Source organism: Lissotriton vulgaris, chromosome 6 (genome assembly GCF_964263255.1).
Source record: "Lissotriton vulgaris chromosome 6, aLisVul1.2, whole genome shotgun sequence".
In the NCBI taxonomy this organism is placed as follows: domain Eukaryota; kingdom Metazoa; phylum Chordata; class Amphibia; order Caudata; family Salamandridae; genus Lissotriton; species Lissotriton vulgaris.
The window spans coordinates 1,054,110,238-1,054,136,761 of NC_141694.1; the positions used below are offsets into that span (position 1 = coordinate 1,054,110,238).

The 26,524-nt window shown below is 47.1% G+C and overlaps 1 protein-coding gene across 1 annotated transcript in view; it reads left to right on the forward strand.

Moving 5' to 3' along the window:
* The window catches only part of LOC147708403 (presenilin-2-like), a 448,344-nt gene that overhangs the window by 315,031 nt on the left and 106,789 nt on the right, over positions 1-26,524 (forward strand). The window contains exon 8 of the mRNA XM_086927117.1: positions 25,887-25,964. Within this exon, the coding sequence (XP_086783243.1) occupies positions 25,887-25,964 (78 nt within the window). The remainder of the gene's footprint in view (positions 1-25,886; positions 25,965-26,524) is intronic.

A 26,524-nucleotide genomic window follows, 5' to 3' on the forward strand; every position in this document is an offset into this window, starting at 1 on the left:
ACCCCCGCCACAGGTAGAGGTATAAGGGGGGCCTTTGTAGTGCCACCTGATTTGCCACTGGCTTGGCAGGTGACACAGGAGCGACAAAATTCCTTGGTGTCTTCTGACACGTGGGGCCAGTGAAAGTGAGGGACAAGACTATCCCAAGTCTTGCTCTGGCCAAGATGTCCTGCAAGGGGAATATCATGGGCTAGTGTCAAAAGGAAGCCCCTGAATGCCAAAGGTATGACCAACCTCCTGGAAGCACCAGGCTTGGGGTCTCTAGCCTCTGAATGCAGGAACCCTTCATCCCAGTAAACCTTATGGGTTCCACTATCATTCCCTGCAGCCTCAGCCGCAGCTTGCTGTCCGAGGGGTTCAAGAGAAGGGCAGTCCATCTGCGCCTGCCTCCGATCTGCCCTGGAAGGTCCCCCTGTCCCAAGAAACTCAACCTGATCACGCTCAAGCTCTTCTATGACAGTTCCTTCTTCAGGCTCACATTCCGCTTCCTTAGGAGGCTGATCCTCATCCCGAGGCAGGGGGGAAGGCACAGCCTTAACCCTACTGCTCCTTTTCTTGGTAGGCAACTGGTCCATTATTCCAGAATCCAGTGCCTGTTCAGTGTTGCAATTTTTGACCTGTGACCGAGTCACAGCAAGCACATGTGCTGAGATGCCTCACATTTCTGCATGTGTCCTATACTCCACTTCAGACCAGGCTGAAGTCTCTAGGTCATTGCCAAGCAAACATTCTACAGGGAGGTCTGAGCTAACAACTACATTCTTAAGGCCAGTTACCCCTCCCCAGGAGAAATTAACAACTGCCATCTCATGTGTGATAGTGACATTGCTAGCATTGGTCACTAGGTAATTTTCACCTAGTATGATCTATCCAGGGTTCACAAAGCTGGGTGTAACCATTGTGACACTAGCACATGTGTCCCTGTAGACCTGAGCCACTTTATCATTGATTAAAAGAGTTTGTCTGTATTTGCCCAAGTTATTGGGACTCATAGTAGAGGACATGGTTATGTCCCCATCACAGACCAAAACAGCTTGAGTTGGTACTCTGACTAGGCCAGAGTCCATCTCAGTTCCCAGGGTTAACCCTACTACACCCTTCTGTTGAGAACCACCACTTGGAGCTGAACTAGGGGGAACAGTTTCCTTAGGGGCAATGGTGGCTGGAGCTGTCTCCTTTTTGGTGCACTCACTGGTCCAGTGAGAATTTACTTTACAAACGTTGCACCATGGTTTTCTAGGACCTTCTTTCTTTTTGGATTGTTGGCAACCCCCACCATTAGAAGCTTTTTGGGGACCTTGAGAAGACTTCTGGTCTTTTGCTTTCTCCCCACCCTTTTGGTCCTGCTTCTTCTCGTCACCACCTCGGTTCTGTACCTTCTGCTTCACCCTGGTTCTGACCCATTTGTCTGCCCTCTTACCCAATTCTTGTGGAGAGGTCAAATCAAAGTGAACCAGGTGTTGATGCAATAGCTCGTTCTGACAGTTATTAAGAATCTGTTCTCTCATTATAAGGTTATACAATCTTGTATAGTCACTTACTTTACTGCCCAGTAACCAACCTTCCAGAACCTTAGCAGCACAATCTACAAAATCTGTCCAGTCCTGAGTCTGTGCCTTCTGGGTGTCTCTGATCATCAACCTGTACTGCTCAGTGGTTAGGCGAAACCCATCAATCAGAGCACTCTTCAGGACAGTGTAGTTGTCAGCATCCTCTTCTCCAACAGTGAGGAGCTTGTCTCTTCCTTTGTCTGCAAAGGAGAGCCACAAGATTGCTGCCTACTGACTTTGGGGTACCTGCTGTACTTTGCAGGCCCTCTCCAAAGCAGTTATCCACTTCTGGATGTCATCCCCAATCTGATAGGGAGGGACAATCTTGTTCAGGCTTCTATGGTCATGAGACCTTTCCATACCACTAAGGTTGTTGCTGCCACCAGTGGGCTCTAGCCCACACTATTTTCTCTCTCTTTCAAGAGCTAGGGTCTCTTTGGCCCGGGCAACTTCTTGCCTTCTGATCCTAAGATTGACTTCTGTCATTCTTGCTTCATGCTCTCTTCTCTGAGGGGATGTTCTCACTCTCCTCCTGTGAGATGAGGCAGTTTACCCTATTGATGAACCAGAATGGTGGGATTCACCTGAGTTAGATCTCTGTCTTCTGGGACCACCAGTAGGCCTATCTGGGGGAATGAAGGAGTGACCCTCATGGCCATCTCCATCTCCAGTTAGTCCTGTTTCTCCCAGGTCTGGTTCTTCAACCACTTCCTGGTCTACATCCTCATCCTCTTCAGAGTCCTGGTGGGGAGTCCCACTAGGATCCTCCTCTGATGGATGCCCCCCCTCCCCACTACCTTGGGTACCTGGATGTGATGCTTTTTCTAAATCATCTATCACTAAGATATCTACCAGGTGTTGAAAGGTTGGACTCTGTCCTTGCTTTAATTTCCTTATGACACACAAGCTTCCCAGTTCTTGAAAAGTGATCGAGTCATATTTAGAAGGCAACCTTGGATTGTCTTCTAGCAGAGGCACACTAGGCCCTGCTTTTAAAGCCATGACTAGTGAGGTATGGTGTGTGCACTACCTACACTACTCGTCTTTCTACTAGAACCTCTCTAGAAGTTGTAGTCAGGGTGTGCTAAGCCCTTAACACCTACAACTGCTATGTTCAGTAGAACTTATGTATTATAAGACTTGATTCATATGTACCTACAGGTACATTGATGTGATTTTTCAAATGATATTCTCAAGATTATTTGGTAAAACAATGCAAGCTCTTATCCCATCCGCTGCACACCAATGTGAGAAGTTAGCCTGGCATATGATTTCCACTGGTTCTAGTGAGCACCTTGCACCAGTCTAATCGACCCTTATTGATGGTGGTTTTAAAGTCAACCTTATAGAAAGCTCTCCTAGGGGTAGCAGTGACGAGCAGTCTTCAGGCTAAGACTTCAGAGAGCGAATTAAGCGAGTTGTTTTACCAATTATAATCACTTGAGTACCAAATGAAAGCACACCACACAAGGTATATATCAAATATATATGTATTTATTCTAAACACAACCCCTCTGCACTCTTTATGCGGTCAGAGATAAAAGTACAAAACAAGTTACTTAATTGGCATACGATCAGTTGCACAGTATACGTTTTGCCCTAGGGGCCTCACAAACCATATACTAAAATAATGGTATAAGAACCACATGAGAATTAGAAAGCAGGCCTGGGGCCTGTGGAATCTCTGGGGCTACTCTGAACAATCAAAGGTTAGAATGTAGGAGGCCCACGGGAGACGCGTGCAGTGACTAAACACAGCCACGGGTTACCATTGACTTTCTATGGGAAACGAACAAGTTGCAAATGTACAATTTAAGCACACTTCTAAATAAACTACGATGGAACCTGTGGGAGGGATGGGCAGAAGTAGAAGCTAGGAGACTTAATTGGTTTATCAATGGTGCTTTTTATTAGTGCTAGGTGGTCACAAAACAAGGGCTTTGGTATCAGGAGGAAAGGGTGTGTGAGGTGATGGTGTCTCCGTGTCTTCTTCTGTTCGGGTTGACGTATTCCTGCTGAGGTGTTAAGTTGTAGTTTGGTAGGATATACCGTCTGTCCCAGGAGCTCAAAGGAAAAAGAAACACAGAGGGCGGTAAGTATGTTTCCTTATAGTTAGGTAGGTTCAGTAGGAAGCAGTCACCACACTCGGGTGTAAGGAGGGAATACTAGTAACAGTCCGAAGGTCTGACCAGCTGTCCACTGTCCTCTCAATGCGCGGTTGCAAATGCCTGTTTACTTTAGAACTATCAGCGGAGTTTAGGACTATCAGCGGAGTAACAGTGTTGATTTTGGCAAGTGGGGAGGTCGTGAGGAGGAATGGGGTGCAGGTGGTTGTGCCGGGGAATATTTACAGTGCCCCGTGGTTCCCTGTTCCTTCCAACCCAGCCTCCCTCCTCCCTCAAGTTCCCTCCCGCCTCCCGAGTTCACTCGGCGGTGCCCTGGGCACTGGTTCACTCACCGCCGTAGCCGTAACTCTCCAGAGTTACGGCAGCTTTCTCCTCCTCCTGGGGGGAGAGTATCCACCACTCCTCGCTCCACTCCTCGGCGTCATCGGTATCTTCTCTGGGCGTCAACTCTCCTCGGATTCTCCTTGCGGCGTCCTCCGTAGTGCCGGATTCTTCTCTCTTCTCGAGTCCCTGATGACGTCACCCTGTTCTCTGTCGGGTTCCTCCTTTTCTTCTGATCTGCTCACTCTGGATTGGTCCGCACCTCCGGGACCTCCCTCATCTACCTGTAACAGAGATGATCCGCACCAGGAGTTACGCGAATGCCTTTTAGGTGGGTCCCTAACCTAGGAACTTTCTGTATTTGGATGATGTTTTTCCTCATTCGTGGCATCCCTATCGAGTCCTCTACGACATCCCCCTTCCCTTACTTTCTTGTTCACAAGAAAGAGGTCCCTGGGATATCTCGATAAAAAGTCAGCATTGGTTTGTGCTTGTCCTTTTCTATGCAATGTGATGAATCTGAATGGTTGTAATGCGAGGAACCACCTTAGGATCCGATCATTGTGCACTTTGTTCCATGCAAGCCATTCCAGGGGTGCATGATCCGTGAATAGTGTAAATTCTCGACCCTCCAAGTAGTACCTTAGAGAGTCGAAAGCCCATTCAATGGCTAAGGCCTCTTTTTCGATTACCGCATAGTTCCTCTCTCTGGGGTAGAGTTTCCTACTTATATACATGACTGGTTTCTCATAGCCCTGAGTGTCTTCTTGTAACAGTACGGCACCCAATCCATACTTCGAGGCATCGGTCTGCAGTATGAAGGGTTTCGTATAGTCAGGCCTGAGGAGTACAGGTTTGGTTATTAGGGCTTGTTTTAGGACATGGAATGCTTGTTGTACTGCGTCTGAGGGGTTCTTCAGTTCTGTTTCAGTTTTTCTTTCTTTCCTAAGGAATTCAGTGAGGGGGGCTGCTGTTTGAGAAAATGAGGGGATGAACCTTCTATAGTATTCAAGTATACAGAGAAAGGTTCTTAAATCTTTTTTGGTTCGGCGAAAAGGCTAGCTGGGCGATGGCTGCTACTTTCTCTTCCTGAGGCCTAATGTATCCTTCTCCCAGTAGGTACCCCAGATACTTGACCGATCGCCTGGCTAGATGGCTCTTAGCAGGGTTGATGGTTAACCCCCCTCTTTTAAGGCTTTGATTACTCTGGTTAAAGGGGTTAGGTGTTCCTCCCATGAATCACTGTAGATGATGATATCATCGATGTATGCGGCAGCAAAATCCCTACAGGGTCTCAATACTTGGTTCATTAGCCTCTGAAAAGTGGTGGGGCCCCATGCAAACCAAAGGGTAATACCATGAAGTGGTACAAGCCCCCAGGCGTGGAAAATGCTGTTTTCTCCCTGTCTTGTTCTCGGAGGGGGACCTGCCAGTAGCCTTTACACAAGTCTAAGGTGCTGATATATTTTTCTTTGCCTAGCTTCTCCTCCATTTCATCAACCCTGGGTAATGGGTAGGCATCGAAACGAGATATTTTATTGAATGTATGGAAATCGATGCAGAAACTGATCGATCCCTCAGGCTTAGGTACTATCACTATATGCGAGTTCCACTAACTGGGTGAGGGCTCGATGATCCCCATACGTAGCATCTGTTGCACCTCCTGCTCTATGGCCTCTCTACGGGATTCAGGAAGTAGATAGGGACGTATTCGTACCTTCTTCCCTGGGATGGTATGTATTTTGTGCTGCACTAGGGAAGTTTTTCCTGGGATGTTTGAAAATACCTCCTGTACCTGGGACAACGTAGAACAGAGTTCCTGCCTAAGTTGCAGGGGTAGGTTACTGTCTATGCTCTGAATAAACAAGGGGTTAAGTCTTTTCTGTGGTACTCAGTAGTGTAGGTACAGGGCCATGCCATTTTTTAAGTAAATTGACATGATAAATCTGGGTGTTTCGTTTGTTGTGGGGGTCGAGCTCTAACCAATATGTGACCGGGATTATTTTCTCTGTTATTTCAAAAGGTCCCTGCCACTGTCCTATAAGTTTGTGATCGGAACTTGGCATCATCAATAGGACCATGTCACCCACTTCTAATGATCTGTCAGCTACCTTCTTATTGTACTGCCTTTTCTGGTTTTTCTGGGCTTCTTCTAAATGTGCCGTAACTATGTTCCTGATTTGGGCTAGATGACTTTTTAGGTTCCACACATACTCTGGGAGAGGTTTGGCCCCTCTCTCTTCTTCCTCCCATTACTCTCTTGCCATGTTCAGCAAGGTCCGGGGTTGTCTCCCATACAGGAGTTCGAATGGCGAGTACCCTGTACTCTTTTGCTGGTGGCAACGTATGGCAAAAAGGGTGAGAGGCAGCATGTCCTCCCATTTACGATATTCTAAATTTAGCAATTTCTTCAAGGCTGTCTTAAGGGTGGCGTTGTACCTCTCAACGAGGCCATCCGTCTGGGGATGGTACGCTGCTGTACGGATTTGTTTGATTTTGTGATGTGTGATGTGATATGCATTTATATAGCGCACTACCACTCCATGGAGCATCTTGGCGCATTAGCTCATGCAGCTGAACAGATGGTCACAGCTTCCTTGTCCTCACTCAGCCGGCAGGGGGGTTAGACTAGTATTTTACATGCAGAGTCTGTAAGGCTGTAGATCCATGTCTTAAGCAGTTTTCGAAATTTTTGTTCGGTGGTGATCGTGCATAGATGATAGGGCAGTTTATTCCATTTTTAGTTGTTGGCATACTTGTTACATGATCCAGGAGACGAAAGGGGTCCCCTGATCGGTGATGATCTCTTTAGGGAAACCTACCCTTGGAAAGAAGGAGATCATTGCCTTGGTTATTTGGGTAGTGGTGGGTTGATGCATAGCAATGGCTTCTGGAAATCGTGTCAAATAATTGACAATAACCAGTACATAACGGGTTTCACTACGAGAGGGCAATAGAGGGCCAATCAAGTCCATCCCTACTCGGGGAAAAGGGTTCCTCGATAACAGGAAGGGGTTGTAAGGGCACACATGGAGGTTTGTATTTGCTATTTTTCTGACAAGTGGGGCACTCTTGACAGTACTTCCTTACTTGGTGGTATACCCCGGCCAATAAAATTGAGCCAATATCATTCTTTCTGTTTTATCCCCTCCAAAGTGGCCCCCTAGGAGATGGCTATGCGCTAGGAATATAACTTTTTCTCTGAATGCCTGAGGAACCAGTAATTGTAATGCTTGACCTTGTCCCCCCCTTCTATATAACAGTCCGTTTCTTTTTTATGAATTGGGGACCTACTTTTTGGCTGTCTTCATTCTCCACTGCCAAATTCCGTGCCTCTCTTAGTGTGGGGTCTTCCCTCTGTGCAATGCGAAACCATTGATCGCATTCCCAGAGATATTCTTCCACTTTGTGCGTTACAGCTACTTGTGACCAGTTACGTCTATCCTTCTTCTTCTGACCCTTACTCTTCTTTGGTTTGGACAGAGGCCATTCCTGATCTGTGAGAAGAGCTAATGGAGCTGTTTTCCTCCATTCATCTGTGCTTGACCGGGTGTCTTTCAGCAAGTCCTCGATATAGAGATTGTCTCGTCCAAGAATAAACGGTTCGGGCAACTTAGGGATAAGCCCTACATCTATATTTACAGGAGCAATGGCAGGATCATGTTGTACGTCTACCTTGGCCATGGGACACTGCTTTTGGTCGCCGTGCACGCACAAAATATTAACATGTCCATGGGTTTCGTGTACATCCTTGGGAAGGCTTTGTGGTTGCATGACGCTCTGGAGGCATCCAGTGTCAACTAGGGCTTCCCTGGGTTCCCCATTAATAGCAACCTGGCGATGGTAGGGATGGGTTCTTCCTTCCGCTTTATATAGGTATGAGCGTGTCAGGCCTATCTCCATTGGCTCCTCCTTTTGGGGGCATACCCGAGCTATATGTCAATATGCCCAACAGTTAAAGCACTGGGGACCTTGGGGAGTAGGTGGCCTCACCGCCACAGGCAAGGGACCAGGTAAGACAGTCACAGATTCCTGTTTCTTAGGGGGTTGTGGGGGTCTAACATTCCAGTGGGTACTTACTCTGTCTAGGTGTTTCCAGGAGGGTTCCTCTCTCCCCTTTTGACTCTCTTGGGCCCTGCTAAAAGCGCTGGCTATTTCTACGGCACTTTCCAATGTAAGCTGAGTGTGTTGTTGACCCACTTTTGTATGGGAGGATGCAGGGATGTGAGGTATTGCTCCAGGTATACCTTTTCCATAATCTCTTCTTTTGTAGCCTGGGTCGGTTGTAACCAGCGATCCGCTAAGTCCTGAACTCTATAATATAGTGCTCTGGGTGTTTCCTGGGGTCCTTCTCGGATCTGCCGTAAGCGGATCCTGTATGTTTCAGGATCTATCCCCATGCGCTCCAGAATACTTCTCTTAATATCCTCATAAGGGGTGAGGCCTGATGGATTGACTGCTTGGTAGGCAGCTTGTAGTTCACCTGACAGTAAGGGTCCTAAATATTGTCCCCATTTATCCTGGGGCCAGGCGGCTGCCCTGGCCATCCTCTCAAAATTGGAAAGATAGTAGTCCGGATCCTCACCCGCTACGTATTTTTGCTTCACTATAGACGGTAGAGTGGTGTGGGGTCTTGGTTGGCCAAGCGTCTCAGCTAAGTTCCTTATTGCTGTTTCCTGGGCTGTACTCCTTTCTGTAAGCTTTTGGTGCAACTTCTCTCTGTCTTCTTCGGCCACAGCCAGGAATTTCTCCATGATTTTCCCCAATTGCTCTTGATTATCCGTCATTTTCTTCATAATAGCCTCCATTTTCACCGATCCCACTTCTGACACCACTTGTGAGAGGGATGGGCGGAAGTAGAAGCTAGGAAGCTTAATTGGTTTATCAATAGTGCTTTATATTAGTGCTAGGTGGTCACAAAACAAGGGCTTTGGTATCAGGAGGAAAGGGTGTGTGAGGTGATGGTGTCTCCGTGTCTTCTTCTGTTCGGGTTGACGTATTCCTGCTGAGGTGTTCAGTTGTAGTATGGTAGGATATACCGTCTGCCCCAGGAGCTCAAAGGAAAAAGAAACCCAGAGGGCGGTAAGTATCTTGCATTGTAGTTATGTAGGTTCAGTAGGAAGCAGTCACCACACCCGGGTGTAACTAGTAACAGTACGAAGGTCTGACCAGCTGTCCGCCGTCCTCTCAATGCGCGGTTGCAAATGCCCATTTACTTTAGGACTATCAGCGGAGTTTGGGACTATCAGCAGAGTAACAGTGTAGATTTTGGCAAGTGGGGAGGTCGTGAGGAGGAATGGGGTGCAGGTGGTTGTGCCAGGGAATATTTGCAGTGCCCCGTGGTTCCCTGTTCCTTCCAACCCAGATTCCCTCCTTCTCCTCCCTCAAGTTCCCTCCCGCCTCCCGAGTTCACTCGGCGGTGCCCTGGGCACTGGTTCACTCTTTTTTATTTTTTTTTGTAGTATAAAGCTTTATCCCATTTCATTACATGAGAAATCATAAAAACACAAAAGGTAAAAAACAGGTATGTACATAGATGTATATCAACAGTTTAAAATAAGTATTACATCACATGGTGCATAATTCATTTGCAATGGTACCGATCTTTTGGTGAAAAAGAAACATTTAGCTAAAAGTTTATTAAAATATGTCTAAAAAAGATAAAAGACTTGACAAACAATATTTACAGGAACCTCGCTGTTACATTGTTGACTGTGACCTAATTATTGCTTTAAGATATGATCTTACAGCCAAAATATTCACTGTTGATTCCAGCATCTGTAGTCTAAGCAATGCTGCCTTGCAATATCTAATGTTCCAGCATCTAAGTATTGGTTTAAGATATTTTTTCCTGGGTACTGTAAAAAATTTGCAAAATAAAGTGCAGTGCAAGGTGGATTGTGGGGATACATCATCACAGGGGCATGCAACTTTGTCAGGAGACCAGTCGTTTATCACAGGAAATAGAACCATTCTAAAGAAAGAACCAAAACGAAAACGGGCCAATATCATGCGTCTAAAGCTGGTCGGCACCATCAGAAGATATTGCTGAGTGCCCTCACCACTCAAAATCAGTTGGTGTGCCATTAATGTTTGTTTTTCCCTCTCTTTAACCCATCTTTGCTCGTCCAGATATTTCAGGCAACGAGCCTTCAGTTCTTTCCTAGAAATATCTTCAAGTCTCCTGATCAGTAAAGTATTCGCGATACCCAATGGCATTCGTAAGCCCTTTTCACTGGCCGCATCTAATTTAAGGCAATCCCGTATTACCTCCCTATTAAAACCTGTTTCGTCCGTTACCCATATCTTGTGCCATAATAGCATCAGAGCTACCTTGATGGTATCTAATATGTAAGGGATGCCTAGTTCCTGATGGCAGGTATAAGTAGCGGAGGAGGCTGGAACGCCCAGAAGAAAACGTATAAAACCATTTTCACAAGATTGTATTACGTCTGGCCCTTCAATGCCCCATAGCCCTGCCCTACATGTCCCGGTGGATACACATTTTGTTTTGTAGACTTCCATCAATTCTTTCACAGGTCTTTCGCCTACCTTTTTTGCAAAATTTAAGACTGCACCCACGGCTCTGGTGAATATCAGCTTCCTCGCCTTAATCGCTAATTTCCAGGTGCCTCTTTTACCAAAGGTGATGCCTGGATAGCAAAAGATATCGGTATTTTCTATATTTCTGTTTTCTATGAAAATGTTACATGATGTGCTTTTCTTGTTGCCACAACCCATAGTGAAAGTCTTGGATATATTCACTCTTAACCCCCTCTCTTTCATATAGGTGGCGAAGCTAGTCACTGCCCTTTGTAGGCCATGTTGCGTTCTTGACATGATTACCGTGTCGTTGGCATATAATAAAAGGGCGCACCCTATGGTCGGGTAATCATTTTGGTCTGTACTTAGGTACTCTCCCAGGCTATTTATATAAAGTGTAAAAAGAAAAGGGGCCGGTATGCACCCTTGTCTGACACCCTTTTCAATAGAAAATGTGGCCGAGCACTCCCCCTTCTTTCCAAAACGCACCCTTGCTCCTGCGTTTCTGTACATTTCCTTCATGAACAATAATAGAACCGGGTCCACCTTAAGATCTTCTAGTGTAGCCCATAGTATTCTGTGGTCAACGCAGTCAAACGCTGAGTTCAAATCTACAAAGGTCAAAAAGAGTTTCCCCCTTTTGGCCCTTGTATATTTGTCTATAATTAGAGCCAGGTTCAATCCCTGCTCTACGGTTCCCATACCTGACCGGAATCCAAATTGTAGTTTTGTTAAATAGCCCTCCTCATATGCCCAGGTTTGAAGTCTATTTAAAATGATTCTCCCCACAATTTTCATAAGGGCATAAAGCAGAGAAATAGGCCGGTAGCAACTGGGGTCATTCCTGTTTCCCTTCTTGAAGATAGGTATGACTATCGCATCTGACCAAGTGGGAATACGTTTAAAATTGCAGGTGCTATTTAGTACCATTGTTAGCAACGGGCCCACAGGTCTATATTCGATCTATATACATCCACTGGGATCCCGTCTGGGCCTGGTGCTTTGCCTGCCGTGCTCTCTCTAATGGCCCGTGTCAACTCCTCTAAAGTAATGTTCAGATCAAGGGGGAAGATTCCCTGTTGGCTTTCTAGCTGTACATCAGTCATAATAGTCACTGCTCTCTTTGCTTTGTATAGGTCCCCAAAGTATTCTACCCACCTTCTCCCGAAATGGCCACATCTATGATGTCTACCTGTTTGTCTTGATAAAAGGGGGCATTTACAGCTTTCCAAAAGCTTCTATTATCCTTCATAATGCAAGGTTTCCCAGGATTCCAGCTTTAGCTGTTTTTTCCGCTTTTTTAGGGCGAGGCGATACGCTATCCTTGCCTGGCTAATGTCTTTCTTGCATTTCGGTAGAATATGTAGGATATTTTTAAGATGCGTATGGGCTCTGGAACATTTTCTGTTAAACCATCCATTTTGGTTTGATCTTCCCCTGCTGGTTCACTCACCGCGGTAACTCTCGGGAGTTACTGCGGCTTTTTTGTCCTCCTGGGGGGAGGGTATCCACCACTCCTCGCTCCACTCCTCGGTGTCATCGGTATTTTCTCTGGGGTGTCCACTCTGGGTGGGCGTAGTCCGCGAAGTGGGATAGGCGCTACGCCCACCCACACACTTCACATAGCCCCACTACGCGCCGCCCGCCTCCCTCCCACCCTCTTCTACAACCCTATTTTTCATATTACATACAGTAAAATAAAGGGAAATAACTTACCTTGAATGTGGCGTCCCGGGGCTCCCTCATCCTGTCGACGCGCCAACTTCTTCAAACGAATGCGCTGGCGCCCACGCATGCGCATTCGTTTGAAGAAGTCAGCGCGTCTACAGGATGAGGGAACCCCGGGACGCCACATCCAAGGTAAGTTATTTTCCTTTTATTTTACTGTATGTAATATGAAAAATAGAGTTGTAGAAGAGGGCGGGAGGGAGGCGGGTGGCGGGCAACTTCGCACCGCCACGGAGTGGGCGTAGTGTTGCCTACCACGCCTACTTTGTGAAGCGCGAAGTAGGCAACACTACACCCACTCCGTGGGCGGAGCGAAGTGCTACGCCCACGGTTAGCGTCCACTCTCCTCGGATTCTCCTCGCGGCGTCTTCCGTAGTCCCGGTTTCTTCTCTCTTCCGTACTCCCTGATGACGTCACCACGTTCTCCGTCGGGTTCCTCCTTTTCTTCCGATCTGCTCACTCCAGATTGGTCCACACCTCCGGGACCTCCCTCATCTCCCTGTAACAGAGACAATTCGCACCAGGAGTTACGCGAATGCCTTTCAGGTGGGTTCCTAACCCAGGAACTTTTTGAATTCTGATGCAGGTTTTCCTCATTCATGGCATCCTTATCGAGTCCTCTCTGACAGAACCCTTTTGGACTTAGACACTAGGAGGGCCAATACCCTCGAGACTACCAGAGTACTCGTGTTACCTCACCCACGGAAGCCGGTTGCATAGGTCTCTTTTGGTGACAGGTTTGGTCGTCGATTTCAATGGAGATCTGCAAAGAAGTGCTGCAGGTCACCAGAGGAAAAGTGTCTGGGTGGATCCAAGGGTGGATCGAAGATCTGAAGAACCTGAAAGCAGTAGGGACAGAGTCTGGGTCACTTGCCAGTGACCAGGATGGCGATGGAAAGCTGCCAGCCAATGTCGGGTGATTTCAGGAGAAAAGGTGAAGCTTGTTTTTTCAGCCACGAGGACCAGGAGGCGTCGTCGATGACCATTAGCTGGATTCGAGCTGTCACACGAAGGATCTTGTTGACTGAGGTGTCGGTATCCGGATTGGACCCAACAAGCCTTGGCAAACGCACCCCACGCAGGATGTCGATAATGGCTTCGGTGCAGACCAGCAAGGTCTGAGGAACTTCTCCTTTGCACGGAAGTTGGAGCAAGCCTGGAGCAACCAGGAAAGCAAGTTAGATTCGAAAGTAAGTCTTCGGGGGGCTCACTAGCCAACGGGCCAGGAACCGCGAAGACGCGTCAAGCTGAAACGCAAAAGCGGGGCTCACGTTTCACTCGTGGAATGGGGGCTTCTGAGCTTCGGTGCCAATAGTGCTTGGGTCTGGGGCTTCAAGCACCCCAATGCACAACTTCGAGATACCTCGTGAAGTAGGTGCAGCTTGCAAAATGCAGGATGTCCAGGAGTTCCGGTCCCACGCGTCTCGTGTCCGCCACGGGTCTCAGCTTTGCTGTGAGCGAAGGTCGGGTCGGAAATGTCCGGAAGTCTGTGTCCTGTGTCGCAGATTCTTCGGGGTCCGGCGGGAGCCTCAAAAATGCAGACCTGAAAAGTTGCTGTTGGTGCCTGTTTGAACATTTTGGTCACTCCTTGACCACAAGGGAGATGTCTTCTGTCTTCCAGTCGAAATGGAATGTCGAAGGTCCAGGATTTATGTTTCAGAGTTTCGTCCAGGGTAATCTAAAGTCCTAGGGACTGAGATCCTATACTTATACTAAGTTTAGGGGCTGGAGTACCTTTAAGGTCCCTCCTATGGGTGGACCTGGGAAGGGGGTGGTTACACCCCTTTCACTTTGTCCAGTTTCGCGCCAGAGCTGGGGCAGAGTGCCGCAGCAACCGGTTTGAACCGGAAAATGCATGGAGCACCTAGTGTGCCCCAGGCAGTGTCTGGAAAGCATTCACTGAATGCAGCCCTCCCTGCCCCAATACACAAAACCCTGTATGGGGAGGTGCCAGGAAACCTATTGTCCGGGCCTCCCTTGACGGAGTTTTGTCCAGCAGCAGGAGGGCAGACTTGTGTCTATGACCGCAGCATCCATTTTGTGATTCTGAGGCCCTGTTTAACTTTAACCGGGTAGGCCAGTAACTACATGTCTTCTCCCTCTAGAAGGGTGGAATTCCAAAGTGTTTGACACCTTACACAACATGTTTTGATAAAGCCAAACCAAAGTTAGCATTACCTGCGAGGATTATAATGCACTTAAGAGTATATGGTATGGCTATATCATAGAACAGCTATAAGGAGATGGTTCCGAAAGCTGCAGAGGGGCTCAGCTCATGCTAGGGCACCCTCTCACATAAAACCAAACACTCTGCCTCCAGGATTGTTAAGGCCTGCCATAGGAGTGACTTATAGGTGTATATGTGTCTATATGTATATATAGATATAGGTAAACTATAACTAAGTAAGGGTTGATTACAACACCTTACCCAGGCTGTGTGAACGGACCTGTGGTGTCAGTTTGGAAGGCAAACCAGGGGTAGCACAATATATGCTGCAGCCCCTGGTAGGCCTAGGGTGCACCTATGCTCTGGTTACCTAGGGTACACTATATAAGGGCTCACAAGGGTGACCCAGTAACCAATCTGGTATGTACCTAGAGTACATGGTATCAATTTAGAGAGAGAACAGCTGGGCTGTGGGCCTGATTAGCAGGTCCACAGCCAAGCTAAAGTCGAAATACCAGAGAATCACAGCAAAAAGTGGGGGTAACCATAGTAAGCAGACCCTACTCTCCTACAGAGGGTACAGGGGTGCAAAAAGAGGCACGAGAATTGCTGAAAGAAGCAATAGAGGTGTAAAAGAAAGCAAGAGAAGTGCAGAAATAGGCAAGGGAGCTGCATAAAGAAGCACGAGCAGTGCAGAAAGAACCAACAGAGGTGCAAAAAGAGGTGCAAAAAGAAGGAAGAGAAGTGCAGAAAGAGGCAAGAGAATTGCTGAAAGAAGCAACAGAGGAGTAGAAAGAAGCAAGCTAAGTGCAAAAAGAGACAAGTGAGGTGCAGAAAGAAGCAAGAGCAGTGCAGAAAGAAGCAAAAGAGGTGGAGAAATAGGGAAGAGGGCGCAGAAAGAATCAAGAGGGATACAGAAATTTGTAAAAGAGGTGCAGAAACAAGCAAGAGAAGTGCAGAAAGAGGCAAGGGAATTGCTGAAAGAAGCAGCAGAGGTGTAGAAAGAAGCAACAGAGGTGCAGAAAGAAGCAAGAGCAGTCCTGAATGAACCATCAGAGGTGCACAAAGAGGCAAGAGAATTTCTGAAAGAAGCAACAGAGGTGTAGAAAGAAGCAAGAAAAGTGCAGAAAGAAGCAAGTAAGATGCAAAGCATGCAGGAAATGTACAGAAAGTGGGAAGACGAGTAAAGAAAGAGACTACAGGGGTGCAGAAAGAAGCAAATGAGGTGTAGAAAGAGGCAACAGACGTGCAGAAAGAGGGAAGAGAGGTGCAGAAAAGGCAAGAAAAGTGAAGAAAGAGGCAAAAGGGGTATATAAAGAGACACGGGGTGCAGAAAGAAGCAAGAAAGTGCAGAAAGAATCAAGGAAAGTGCAGAATGAAGCAACAGGGGTGCAGAAAAAGCAAGAGAAGTGTAGAAAGGAGCACGTGGGGTGCAGAAAGAGCCAACAGGTGCAAAAAGAGGCAAAAGAAGCAACAGAGGTGTAGAAAGAAGCAAGAAAAGTGCAGAAAGAGGCAAGTGAGATGCAAAAGCAGGCAGGAAAGGTACAGAAAGAGGGAAGACGAGTGCATAAAGAGACAACGGGTGCTGAAAGAAGCAAATGAGGTGCAGAAAGAGGCAACAGACGTGGAGAAAGAGAGAAGAGGACTACAGAATAAGGCAAGAAATTGCAAAAAGAGGCAAAAGAGGTACTTAAAGAGACAACAGGGGTGCAGAAAAAGCAAGACTGGTGCAGAAAGAAGCATGGACAGTGCAGAATGAAGCAACAGGGGTGCAGAAAGAGGCAAGAGAAGTGTAGAAAGAAGCAAGTGAGGTGTAGAAAGAGCCAACAGAGGTGCAAAAAAAGGCAAGAGAGGTGCAGAAACAGGCAAGAGAAGTGCACAAAGAGGCAAGAGAATTGCTGAAAGAAGCAACAGAGGTGTAGAAAGAAGCAAGAAAAGTGCAGAAAGAGGCAAGTGATTTGCGAAAAGAGGCAGGAAAGGTACAGAAAAAGGGAAGACAAGTGCAGAAAGAGACAACAGGGGTGCAGAAAGAAGCAAATGAGGTACAGAAAGAGGCAACAAAAGTACAGAAAGAGGGAAGAGAGGTGCTGAAAGTACAAGAGATTTGCAGAATGAGGTCAAGAGAAGTGCTGAAAAAGAAAGAAACCTGCAGAAAGAAGCAGCAGAAATGCAGAAAGAGGCAAGAGAGGTGCAGAGGGAAGCAAGAGTGGCTTGCACACCATTAGTACCAATTTAACACCCACATTTAGCAATAAGTAACACATGACCATTCTAGGTTTGCAAAGGGCCTTCCACCACGCTGTAACACTTGTTGTTGCATTTTTGGTAACATTTGACCAGTTTCAGCTAGAATCAAGGCTTTTTTGGTTCAAATCTGCAGATTAGGGTGCAGATGATGAATTATGTGGCTAGTGCAGAAAATGTATAATTGTGTGAAAGTTGGTGGAGGAAAAAAAGAGTCACAGAATTCCAGTGGCCCTTCTCATACCTCTGACTAGGACCACCAGTGCTCCTCAGTGATTCCATCTTTTTTGTCACACTGAGTTCATAGTTGAGCTTCTATGGAAACGAGGAAGACTAAACCTGAGGTTACCATTCCACAACACAGACTACCATACCACATAATTGCTCTCCATAACGCATAATCCCACTCTACATAATTTCTATACACTAAATACCATATACTTTCTATCCATATAATTTCACAGCCCAACATACCACATAATTCCACTACACACAACGTACATCCACTCCAAAAAACTTTCGTAAAAAACCTTTGCATTTACAACAACAATCTCGCTAATTCTCACAAATGCGAAACCTATTACATTGCAAACACTTCTTTAACTAGTAGTCGCGTTTTGCAGAGTAGTGGAGAAAGGGAGCTGGGCCTCCGACCAGCGCTCAGGAATTCCGTTGCGTAGGGCTTACAGGAAGGCTTCTTGACACCCAAAGTCCCCCATGATTAAATTGGACTTCATCCCCATCCCGTAGTCTGCCAGGAGGCACGTTTGCAGAATGGTGGAAAAAGGGGGGCATGGCCTCCGAAGACGTTTTAGCAATCCCACTGTGCGGGACTTACTGGAGGTAACAAGAGGGGTAGGTGGCCCCCAAGGACATCCTTGGGGGCAACTACCCCTCCTATTACCCCCGTAAATCCCACCCAGCAGCATTGCTAAGTTCAAAGTGCAGACCATGCCCCCTTTGCCCACCACTCTACAAATGCGCTCCCTGGCGCACTCTTGGATGGGGATTGAGGTCCCCTTCTCTGCTGGGGGTCCTTTAGGGGCCAACTAGCCTACCTCTTACCTCTAGAAAGCCCCACAAAGTGGGATTGCTGAGAGGTGGACAAAGGCCTTGCACCCTTTCTCCACCACTATGCAAACGCGCCCCCTGGCACGTTCTAAATTGGGGAATTAAGTTCCCTTGAATACTGAGGGTCCTTGGGGCCAACTAGCTTGGAGAATGAAGTCCACTTGTGTCCTGAAGTCCTCAGGACACAAGAGGACCTCATCGCCCCACCAGCAGTGCACCACAAGCCGCATTTGCAGAGTGGTGTAAAAAGGGGCGTGGCCTCCGACCACCTCTCTGCAACACAGCTCTGTGGCGCTTGCTGGAGGTACCTGGTGGGCTACTTGGCCCCCAGGGACCCTCAGGATTGAAGAAGACTTAATCCCCCAATTTACAACGCGCCAGGAGGTGTGTTTGTACACTTGTTCTATCAGGCCCCTCCCCCTCACTTCACCACTGTGCAAATGCACCCCCTTGTGCGTTGTAAGTTGGGGGATTAAGTCCCCTTGAATCCTGAGGGTCCCTGGGGTCCAACTAGCCCACCAGGTACCTCCAGTAAGCACCACAGAGCTGCTTGCGGAGAGGTGTTCCGAGGTCACGCCCCTTTTTACACAAAGCGCCAAACACGGCTTCTGGCACACTGCTGCTCAGTGGATGAAGTCCACTTGTGTCCTGGGGTCCTCAGGACAGAAGAGGACCTCATCGCCCCACCACAGGTGCACCGGAAGCCGCGTCAGAAGCTGTGTCTTTTGCTTTCTCCCCCTAAGTGCGCCAGGTATGCCCAGACGTGGGTCCTGGGCTCACTGTGCCACTGAAATCAAGCTATCCTGGCCTGAAGAGGGGTGAAACCCCGAAACCGGTCCTGGGATGCTTGTTTCCGGTCCAGGGAGGTCCTGGCTTGGGAGTTCGGGCTGGACTGTTCCCATGAGGCACAGGGTCAAGACTGATTTGCATATGGCCAGGTCTAAACTAGGGTGGCATGGTGAGCAAAAGAATGATGGATTTAACCCAGATCTCTTGACTGTGGGTGAATGTTTTGATTTGTTCTGCATTCCGTCTATCAATTGTGTGTCTTTTGACCCCCACCCCCCAGGGCCTGACCCCTTTTTCTATTTTTCTTTTATTTGTTTTAATCGGGAAGGGAGCCGCGTGGCCCACCTCCTCCGGCCAATTACAGCCCTGGGGACCCTCTTCCCCTGGGCCGGCCTTATCTTTTTATTTTTTTTAATATTATTCCGGGGGATGAGAGCCATCAAGGGCTCCAGGAGGGGGGGTGCGCGTCTCCCTCCCCATGTTTGACAAGCCCCAGGTAAGTGGTGGTCCCCGGGGCCGGGGGCCGTAACAGATCCCCAAATTGTAATTTTTTTGTGCCCCGGGGCGTGTAGGGGGGCTCGAGCCCCCCCAGACATTTATATATTTTTAAAAAACAGAGCTCCAGGGAGGTGGCGGTCCCTGGGGCTTGGGGGGCCGACAAGGCCCCCCATACTTTTTGCACAATGCCCGGGGAGGTGGCGGTCCCTGGGACTGTGGGCGGTGGGCGCGTGCCCCACTGCACATCATTAATAAAGCCCGGGGAGGTGGCGGTCCCCGGGGCTGCGGGGGCCCGCGGGCCACTTAATTAATCATGCCCCCAGGACCAGGCCCACCCGGGGGCTTAAATAGAACAAAGTGCTGGAGCCCGCTCTTTTTTTTTTTTCTCTGGGACGGATTTGCGACCCCGCGCGAATTTGTACGATTTTGTTTTTTGTTTTTTAAATGCTCTTAGGCCCTGGGGGTCCTTGTGGGACTTCCTGAGAGGCCTTTGGGGTCAGGGTGTTTTTACCCTGCCTCCTTTTCTTGTTTTTCAACCTTGTTTCCACTCTTTTCTTGTGACTCTGTACAAGATGGCTGCCAACACTTCCTGATTTGGAGTGTTGGCAGCCAATCAGAGTGAACCTCGTGCCCAGGAGGGTCCACAAACCCTCCTCAGTGCTCAGATATCGATATTTTTCTTTTTTTTAATTTATCAGGAACTACTCACGGATTTACACCATTTAGCAAAAAGGGCTCAGTCTAAACCAAGACCTACCTTTTTGCCAAATTTGGTGTAAATCAGTTGAGCAGGTCGGGCTGTAGCCTGTAATAAAGTTCCGATGGAAAATAAAATGGAGAAAATGCGCTTTGGGACCCCCCATTTTTCTCGGCCCCCACTTGACAAATCACCCCAAAACTTTCAACACACAAACAGAGTGGTCCAACCCTGTTTTGGGGAAGATTTCACAAGGGTTCGTCAAACTGCGCCTAAGATATTGACAAATCAAAAAAACTTTTTATCCTATGGAAACTAGGTCCTAACTATAACTACCTACTTGCGACCGCCAGGGATTTTTCCGATTGATATACATTTAGAGCATACCAGTTGGTGGCCTATCCAGAACCTATCTGTCAGACCCCATATGGAGGGACACAGGACAGCAAGGGGCAGGGGTTACTAGTCCCTAACTGTCTTGGGTGAGGTTATTTGTCACTAGTATCATAGGGTCCAACCTACTACAGTTCTGCCACATGAGCATGGAACTTGACTCTCATTGTTGCGAGGCCAAGCAGTCATAGACTTCTCCGTTAATCACTTGTGGTGGGCTAGAGCTCAGAACTCAACAGTGAATACACTGACACAATAAAGTATTGTGTCAGCCCAGCCCAGTGCTAATATTTAAAAGAAAGTACTTTATTTAAACAGTGTTATGAAATATTCCACATTCCAAAATATGGTTAAGGTGCTCAGTTACATACTCCGTATGGGATCTAATAAATTGTTGTATCTCTTCATTGCCTGCTTTCACCCCGATCTCTCTCATGCTACGTAGGCAAAGATATAAGGGTAGTGAAAGATACAAAAAGTGGGAGGGATGATCCTAAAATATTTTGGCTTCTAGCGATCCCCATAAATCAAACACTATATTGACAGAACAGGTTTGGGGTTATTGCATACCCACGGGATGTCAGAGCAACGCTCTGGGTTCACTGTGAATCTTTAAACAAGAGGGCTTAGTAGACTGCTCACACTGGCACAAAGAAAAAAGTCTAGTTACACTATAGATTTCACATAAGTCTGTGCTGCCACTACTTCTTTACAGGGGGTACACAAGACAATTACAATAGTGCATTGCATACAATGATAGGATGCTTGGTGCGTCGCTGCAGTCACAAGACCAGTCCGGAATCACCCATAGTCAGGCCTTTGCACACAATTCTAGGTCAGCATGACACCATAGCCAAATAAAAGACAGGATACCAGTTTTACATGCCGTTGGGCATTGGGACAGGGGTAACAACCTGTTTAATAATAAGGGGACCTTCCCTTCCTAAAACCATCCAACATGCTAAAGGTGAATGTTAGAAATTGGGTCTATAGTTGGCAGTGGTTTGCACCCTGTCCAAGTAGGGACCCTTACTCTAGTCAGGGTAAGGTAGTCCCACAGTTAAGATAACCCTTGCTCACCCCCTTGGTAGCTTGGTATGAGCATTCAGACTTATCTCAGAGGGAATGCGTAAAGTATTTGAACACACACACACACACACACACACACACACACAGAGTAATACAGTTAAAACACTACAAAATGAATCCACACCAGTTTAGAAAAATAACCAATATTTATCAGAGTAGAACAAGATCAAAACGACAAATATCCAACTTACACAATCAAAATGTGACTTTTAAAAGATTAAGCAAGTCTATAGAAAACACTTGATGCATTTCTTTAGCACAAAGTGCCAGAGATGCGTCAAAAATGAAAGACGAGGCAGGGTCAGCGTAAGGCGAGCTGAAATGCCAGAGAGGCAAAGCAATGCGTCCGCCCCTTACTACACAGGGGAGGTGATGCTTCGGTTCCTTACTGGCAGGGGAGATGATGCGTTTGTTCCTTAATGGCGGGGGAGTTGATGCGTCGGTTTCTGGACAAATGGCCTCTGTGCCTTCCTATGACGCAGTGTGAATGAAGAATCAGCACCCAGGGATGATGTGTCGAAAATCCAGACATGCTGCGTCGATGCATTAACGGCAAAACAGGTGTTGTGTCGATTCCATAGCCACGAAGCAGGCGCTTTGTCGGAGTTGAAGCTGGTGCCACAGACTTTGGTGACATAGGGCTTGAAACACACGCAGCAGTGATTTTTCTGACACGCTGTGATGGCAAGCTGGGGCCTGTGGTGAAAGCCGTGGTCGATGCGTCAAGCAGGAACCGTGCTTCGAGGCAAGCAGTGGCGTTGAGTTGATCTTTTCCAGCAGTACGTAAATAGAACAGGCCCTGGGAGTCGATGCATGGGTTTTATCCTTCGGATCAGCAGATTTCACTTCCAAGGGCCCAGGAACTGGATTTGGCACCACTTGGCAAGTCAGGACTCTCAGCAGAATAGCCCAGGCACTGGCAGGTGAAGTCTTTGTTGGCCCTGAGACTTCTTAACAGGAGGCAATCTCAACTCAAGCCCGTGGAGAACTTTGGAAGCGGGATACAGAAAGAAAAATCCAGTCCTTTCACTCTCAAGACAGAAGTAGCAAGCAGCAGGCCAGCACAACAAAGCAACGGCAGTCCCTCCTACAGTATCCAACTGTTCTTCATGGCAGAATAACCTCAGTCCAGAACTGTTTTGACTTTGGAGTATCAGAGGTCCAGTACCTATACCCCTTCCTGCCTCTGTCATAGGCAAACTTCAAAGGAAAGTCTTTGTAGTGCACAAGATCCTGCCTTTCTCTGACCTGGCTCCAAACATGCTATAGGCGATGGAGTCAGCTTTGTGTGAGTACAGGCACAGCCCTATTCAGGTGTCAGTGACAACTCCTCCCACCACTGTCGCACAGGAAGGCCCATCAGCCTGGTGATGGCCCCTCAAGATATGCAAGGCATACCTCAGCTCCCTTTGTATGACTGCCTAGAGTAAATGCACAGGAACCCAATTGTCAGCCAACCCAGATGTCTATTCTACAGATACCCCAGACTACAAATGTCTATGTGCTCTCAATGGGCTAATAACACTTAAAAGATATTTCAAGGCAATCCCTATGTTACCCTACGGGAGAGATGGACCTTGCAATAGTGAAAAACGAAATTAGCTGTATTTCACTGCTAGGACATGTAATACACATCTGAGCATGCCCTACCTTTTACATACTTTGCATCCTGCCCATAGGGCTACCTCAGACCTCCCGTAAGGGTACCTTAGATGTATTAAAAGGGAAGGTTTTTGCCTGGCAAGTGGGTGCACTTGCCAGGTCGAAATGGCAGTTTAAAACTGCACTCTCAGACACTTCAGTGGCAGGTCTGAGACAGGTTTGCAAGGCTACTCGTTTGGGTGGCACAATCGGTGCTGCAGACCCACCAGTAGCATTCGATTTACATGCCCTGGGCACGCCTGGTGCACTTTACTAGGGACTTATTAGTAAATCAAATGTCGCCAATCATGGATAAACTAATCACCAATACATTTTAGACAGAGCGCATATGCGCCTTAGCACTGGTTAGCAGTAGTAAAGTGCCCGGAGTCCTAAAACCAACACAACAGGTTAGAAAAAATAGGCAGAAGGCGGCAAAATGTTTGGGGATAACCCTGCAAAAATGGGCAGGTCCAAAAATGGATGTTTCACCAAGAGAGAATAGATTCCAGCAGGGTGTTGCACTTGGAACCTCTCTTAGGCTACTGAAGGATTTTAAAGGCAGAAGATCTGCAATCAAACATCCTCAAGACGGGACAAGCCTAAAACCACACCCAGGCAAGCCTCCTTTTTTCTGTTAGCTTGGGACACAAAATTAGACTACTGCGTTGTCAGAACATGACTGAGCAGGCCTGTCTCAAATCGCTCTACTATTCTTGCCTATCCATACAAGCCAAAACACTGGACCAGATGGTGTGTGATGGAGCCATTGTGCCTGTTGCCTGTAATGCTGGTGGAATAGCTGTGGTGACTTCCCTAATCTGTCTTGATAGCTATTTCTAGGAACTGTAATGGATTTAGCTCAACTTATTCTGTTCTTGATTTACAGATGCCCTTGCTTGGCCAAGCTATCACCTTGGCTGGTGCTAGAACATCATTTAGGATGATGTACTAGAAGATCCTATTACACAGCACCGTTTTGCACTTACAGATTATTCAGGAAACGTTTGTGAACCTCCTTGTAGAGGTCCTTTGTTGAAAATCTTTTCAGACACAGGATTTTCTGGGTTGGTAAAAGTGATCACAGAACTTTTTTAGGGTAGAGATAACATCTTGTTAAAATAGAAAACACTGGTTGCATTTGCACAGTGAGTCACTTGTGTGTGTCAACAGCCTTTGTCTCTATATGCCCACTATGTTAAGTACTGATCTCCTATATCTGTTTACTTGAAGTAGATACGATTTTGCTTAACTAATCCCTGTCTGATTCAGAATTCTGAACCTAGACCACCACCCTCTTTTGAGTGAAGCGGACACTGTGCAGAGCAAAGAATAGAGCAGGAAACAGCCTTTACAATGTGGACTGAGCCATGTGTGCCGTTTCCCTGCAAGGTAAACCACACTTGCCTTAACCACACATATGTGTGGTTAAGGCAGTGCGCGGTCTAGATAGGCGGATGGGCGGGCACAGGGAAAGGTAGGATCCGGAGAGGGAGCTCCGGGACGTGGTCTGCTGAGTAGGGTTGGGACCGGTTTTTGGGGGGTAGTTTGTAGGGGTGGGGGGTAGTTATCAGGGCTTTTGGTGGGTCAGGTTAGTTTTAACGGCTCGTGGGGGGGTTGTGTTGTTTTTAGGGCTCGGGGTCAGGGTAGTTTTTAGGACTCTGGAGGGGGTTGCATTTGTTTTCAGTGCTTGGGGGGGATGGGTCGTTTTTGGGGCTCGTCATTTTTAGGGCTTGGGGGGTTTAGGATTGTTTTTAGGGCTTAGAGGGTCGGAATTGTTTTTAGGGCTCAAGGTGGGTGTCGGGGTTGTTTTTAGGGCTCTGGGTTGTGGTTTAATGCTTGGGAGTCATGGTTGTTTACACAGTTCAGGGTGAGGGGGGACTGGGGTGTGATCTTTACCGCATATATCCCTTTACCAGTCATGTCTTTACCATGAAATTGTGTGGTAAAGGTATGCGTGGTAAGGAATACGTTAAGACGCATTCATTGTTCGGGCAGTGTTGTAGAGGCATGTGTGTTTTGGCCATGCATGTCTCTGTCATACAACCATATAAAGCAGCTCACATACTCAAAAGTGATTGAGACTGAACTACCAAGAATGGTAAGAGACTGTGAATATGATTAAAAGCATCCCGTGGACCAAGATGTGCGAGCTACATCCACAACAGCACCATATTGTGCCACCCTGCAAGACAGGGACTATCACAGAATTTTTGCTCTAGCAAGATTCAACCAGTTGGACTTGCATGAAGATAGTCACAGAGAGAACATGCCCTAACACCCAGAATGCTTTTGGAATTGGAAATCAATTGAAAACATTGCACACATTCTCTAGAATGCAAATGGTATTCAAAGAGCCGGAAGTCCCTTCTGGAAAAAACTTTAATTCAAATTCAATCTTAAAAAAACACCACAACACTTTATCACGTGTCATAGGAGACTATTTACTCAGATAGTTGTCACCTTTTTCAAAGTTTCACGAAAAGGGGAAGCAATAAATCACTGAGATGGCCAATACCTTATAGGAGTCATTAGGAGGCTAAAAAACGAACAGATCAATCCACCTGCAGCCACCATCAGGAAGTTCCCTTGAACACTGATGCAAAACTCAACCCAGAATAACAATTTGCCAAAAGCATGCCCACCACGTTTCCTACCTAACGTCACCCCCTTCTCTCACACTGGGCACTCCTCTTTATGTTGTTCTCCACATTCAAAGCTTTTGGACATATGGGTAACCCGACACTCACTTTTATTTTTGCTGCTGTTGTCGATTTGAAGTAAAAATGTAAGCATTTTGTATGCTAAGGTCTGCAGGAGCAAATGTCATATAAAATAAAGTAATGAATGATGGTGAAAGTAAATTCAAAAATTCATATGAACATTTACAGTCTAAAACAAAACCTGATTTTTAATTTATTCGTCAGTAACCTTGCTCTACAACTACTCTTCCTCATTAAATTATGAACAGCTATAATCCTACCTTCTTTGATGTAAACTGAACTGTACGTTATTAACTTTCGTTCTAGCGGCTATGATGTGGACAGTTGGCATGGCAAAAATGGATGAGACAGAGAGCGGATCCAGTAATCAGACATTTACACCAGGTAAAGTATTGACTATATCAAATTCACTGGTGGAGAGGAGATCGATCCCGGAATTACAGACTCCTCACAGAGGTCTTCATTTCTCAGTTCAACTTAGAACCATCTTATTTACACTACCCTGGAAATAATGGGAACCCTACTATCTTTAACTGTAGAGGTGCAGCATTAACACCCACACATCGTGAACACTCATAAGTGGTTAACTCTCTTGGGGACCATGTTTTTGCCGAAGAGTTTTTTGTAGTCTCCCTGATAAATGTAAATGTGTTTGTATTTACATAGCACCTTCAACTCAGAGGTCTCGTAGAGCTGTATTCATACCGCTGTGGAACCCTTCCTGGCTTTCCTGTGAGATGTCCACTCCTGGGCACCCCCAAGGTGAAGCCAGGCATCCAAGCGCTGCTGGGGCCATTGTGGAGATTAAGCAAGCTATTGCCCAGAGTCACAAAGTGGGAACCATGATTAGACTAGGCACGAGGCGAGAATGATCAGGTCCGGGAAGATTGAGTCCAAGAGCCGCCAAGGTGGGCATTGAACCCTGGTCCCTGGCCAGACCTCTG